The sequence below is a fragment of the Capricornis sumatraensis genome, chromosome 3 (genome assembly GCF_032405125.1).
Source record: "Capricornis sumatraensis isolate serow.1 chromosome 3, serow.2, whole genome shotgun sequence".
NCBI classification, from domain to species: Eukaryota; Metazoa; Chordata; class Mammalia; order Artiodactyla; family Bovidae; genus Capricornis; species Capricornis sumatraensis.
The window spans coordinates 66,877,211-66,881,086 of NC_091071.1; the positions used below are offsets into that span (position 1 = coordinate 66,877,211).

General features: G+C 58.4%; 1 protein-coding gene across 1 annotated transcript; it reads right to left on the reverse strand.

Moving 5' to 3' along the window:
• Positions 1–1,138: 1,138 nt before the first annotated feature.
• SP9 (Sp9 transcription factor) lies at positions 1,139–3,568 on the reverse strand. Its single transcript, XM_068969301.1, has 2 exons — positions 3,548–3,568; positions 1,139–2,563 (listed from the first exon to the last, which is right to left on the reverse strand). Exons 1-2 carry the CDS (start codon positions 3,566–3,568, stop codon positions 1,139–1,141), a joined length of 1,446 nt encoding a protein of 481 aa, XP_068825402.1.
• Between the last annotated feature and the right edge of the window lie 308 nt (positions 3,569–3,876).

Below are 3,876 nucleotides of genomic sequence, written 5' to 3' on the forward strand. Positions count from 1 at the left end.
AAAATGTATCTATTATGGCTTTTTATAACTCACATAAACCTTACATTACCTAAGACTAACATTAAGGGAATTTTTCCCAACAAAAAAAGTCGACCCATGTAAAGGTTACTGGTGGGGGGCTGGGGTGTGTGTGTGATAGGATTTTAAAAAAAAAAAAGAAAGTGTATTGTTCAGAGTCCTTTAATAATACCAAAATGAAAATATGGTGTCAAGATTTTCTTCATACAGATAAACGCATTTAATTTCTTTAGATGACCTTAACTTACGTGTTTGTGAGTGAAATGATAACTCAACATTTTAAATATCTTTTACATATATACTGACTCTCACAAAGTGCATCAGAAAATAAAAATAAAAAAAACTCCCTGAATTTCAGGAATTCACCAAAAAAAAACCTCTATTCGAATGAACACTTACAAGAAAATAAAAGAGAACACAATCTTTTGAACCCTATTTTTACAGATGTTATGAAATACAGAGAAACTGTCACTAGACTTCCAGTTTAATTTCTCACCTTCAGCCTTTTTGATGCTTCCTTTTATAGGAAAAAAAAAGTTTCACTGTAAGTAGATATCAAGCAGGACTTGGAGCATTTTATATATAATATAATCCACGCAAAGGGTCTGTGTTTATAGGTCCCGTTTGTTCTCAAATGTTCTGACAGTCCTTTGCAGGGTGGTGACTTGTTTTTGGAGAAAAGGAAAGAAGGGTGGAGGAACCGGGTGGGCGGTGGGGGTAGGAGGGAACGTTTCTATGTATTGCTCTTCGCTCAAGAAGTTTGTGCGAGTGGTGTGTTTGTGTGTGCACGCTTGGGTGTGCGTGCTTGTGGTTGTAGGTCTCCGGCGTGTGTGTGTGTGTGTGTGTGTGCAGTTTTTTAAAGTGTTTGTGTCGCAAGTTGGTTCGCTTTTGTTCCTGGAACACGCGTTCGATTCTCGTCTGGGCTCGGGCAGCAGAGGGGAGCTCCTGGCTTGGCCGGCGAGCGGCGGTCCGCGAGCCGAATGCCGCATCACCTCGCGCCGGCCCGGGGGCGGCCCTGGAGCCCTCGCCCGTCCATCCCCCGGTCGTTTGCCCTCCGAACCTCTCGCTTGCTTTCGTTGTCTACTCTTTCGCTCGCTTCCTCGCGCCTCTCTCCGGATCTCTAAGAGTCGTTGGGGCCAGACGCGGCTTCCTTGCCTCCCGCCGAGGCTGCCGCCGCAGCCGCAGCCGCCGCAGCCGCAGCCGCCCGGGCCGCACTGACGCCGGAGTCGTGCAGGATGAGGTCAGGGGACTCGGAGCGGGGCGTCTCCAGGTTGCTGGCGTCCGTGTCACTGTCGCTGCCCTTTTTGCCCCCGCCGCCCCCGTTGTGCGTCTTAATGTGTTTGCTCAGGTGGTCGCTGCGCATGAAGCGCTTGTTGCACACTGGACAGGCGAAGCGCTTCTCGCCCGTGTGAGTCCGCAGGTGCCGCTGCAGCTCGTCCGAGCGCGTGAAGCGCTTGCCGCAGAAGAGCCAGTTGCACACGAAGGGCCGCTCTCCCGTGTGCCAGCGCAGGTGCGCCTTCAGGTGCGACGTCTTGCCGTACACTTTGCCGCAGCCCGGGATATGGCAGCTGTGCAGGCCCTTGCGCCGCAGGCTCGCCCCGGCCGGGCCCAGCCGCTCCGCCTCCTGGCAGTTGGGGCAGTCGCAGGTGGCGCGGCCGGAGTAGCGGCGGGCCGAGCGCGCCGAGCTCCCCCCGGCGGCGGCGGCCGCGGCGCCCGAGATCATAGCGCTGGCTGCCGCGGCCGCCACTGCGGCGCTGGAGTCCGAGTAGGAGGGCAGCACCGGCTTGAAGCCGTCCTGGGCCAGCAGGTGCTGGCTGGTGGAGAGCAAGTGCGAGGCGGCGGCGGCCGAGGAGCCGAGGCCCGTGGAGCTGAAGGCCGAGTGCGTGAGCGAGCTGAAGTCGGGGTTGTAGGTGCCGAGCTGCGAGTGCAGCGAGGCTTGGGGGGCGCCCGAGTGCAGCGAGCTCTGGAGCCCCCCAGCGGGGTTCTGCACCTCCAGCCACGAGCCCGGGCTGCTGTGCACGTCCCACCACGACGACGCAGCGCCGTTGGTCACCTCGCCCGCCGCCAGCGTCGAGTGGAAGCCTGACTTGTACCACGACTCGTACGGGTGCGCCATGCCCACGCGCGGGTACAGGCCGTCGGCCGCCGTCGTGTGCACCTTGGAGATGAAGGCCGATTGGCCGCCCGCCTCCTGCGGGGACACCCCGGCCGCCGCCGCCGCGGCCGCCGCTGAGTTGGAGAAGAGGCCGCCGTAGTCGCTGCTGAAAGCGGACGAAGTAGGGGACGTGGAGGCCAAGCAGAAGGCGCTGTTGGCTGCGCCCGAGCCTCCCGCCAGGCCGCCTGAGCCGCGGCCGCCGGTGGCCACTGCGAAGCCAGAGAGGCTGGACCCGAGGTTGCAGCTGGACGAGGAGCGCTTCCAGGGATGGAAGCCGCCCTTGGCAAAGGCGCTCGACTCCGGCAGCGTCGTCAGCGGGCTCGTGTTGCCGATCTTGTTACAGGTCGCCGCCAGCATGGCCAACGGGGTCGTTCCGAAGCGCGGCTCTTCCTACAGTGGGTGGGGTGGGGGAGGGAGCAGGAGGAGGAGGGCAGGAACAAGTGGGAGGAAGACACAAAGTGCACCCGTGAGCAGCCCCGTCCCCCAGCCACTGGTCCCGAGGCGGGGGGGGGGGGTGTCGTGGCCCCCCAACTCGCGCCTCCTCCCGGTGAGCTCGCGGAGGATGCGCCGCGCCCCGCGCGGGGCAGAGGTGATCCCAAGAGAGAGGGTCCCGGAGCTGTAAAGTTGTTCTTCGGTGGGGCTACAAATCAAAGATGTGTCGGTTCTCAGTCGCTGCATATCCTGCCCCAAACTGGACTCAAGTCGTTCGCCTTCCGCTCGCCATAAGCCCGCTCCTCTCAAAGAAGCCCCCAAGTCGCCCTTCGGGATGAAGCGCGAAGGTAAACACATCGACAACAAACACCAGGTGAGGGCAGAGGCGGCCGAAACAGCGACCGGGGGTGGGGGAAACTTGGGGCACTCCTCCCAAGGGTGACTACGACTTGATTCTTCTTAATAGAAAACGTTTTAAATGTTTACATACACACATACACACGAAGACAAGAATCCGAGCAGAAGCGACCCCCGCGATGGATTTCAGTCATAGACGAACTAGGGAGCCGCAGAAGTGTAAATGTTAACGTGACTACATGGTCTGCAAAACGATTAAGACTGTTTTCTGGAAACACCGCTGTCGCGTAATTGCAACAATCCCCTAAGCAAGGGGTGGGGGGATGGGATATAAATCACGCGAGGAAGAAAAGGAACCTCTAAAACAGAGTATTGAAAGGACTTGCTTAACAAATCCTTTTCTTTCAAAGGCACCTCCTGGGTTCCAATAATTTGGAAAGAATCTATCTCAGAAATGTGGAAAGTGCTCAAAGAAGCTGAAGCTGCAGTCGGGCAGCAACAGTTCCTACAGAGCCGCCGACCTGGAGAAGCCATAATGAAAAATTACTCCTGTTAAAACAAGCAAATACCGCACTTTCGACTTACCCCAAGTATAGACGTGGCCATAGCAGGTCCCTGGGTGGCGTGGCGGGGACTGGAGCGAGGCTGAGCCTGGCGGCTGCTCGGAAAAACTATTCGGGTTCCGCGCGGCTCCGGCGTCCCCGCGCTCGCGCCGAGCGGACTCCGGGCTCCCGCCGGCTAAACTCAGCCTAAGTGCGAGGAGCACCCGCTTTGAAGTGCCGCTGGCTGCGCTTCTTACCCAATGAGGGCGCAGGCAGAGCAGACGGGAGCTGCCCAGCAGCCAATCAGACGCGCCGAGGGGCCCAAGCCCGGGCTCCCGGCGCGTGCCAGTCACTGCGGCTAACCGGGTTGGG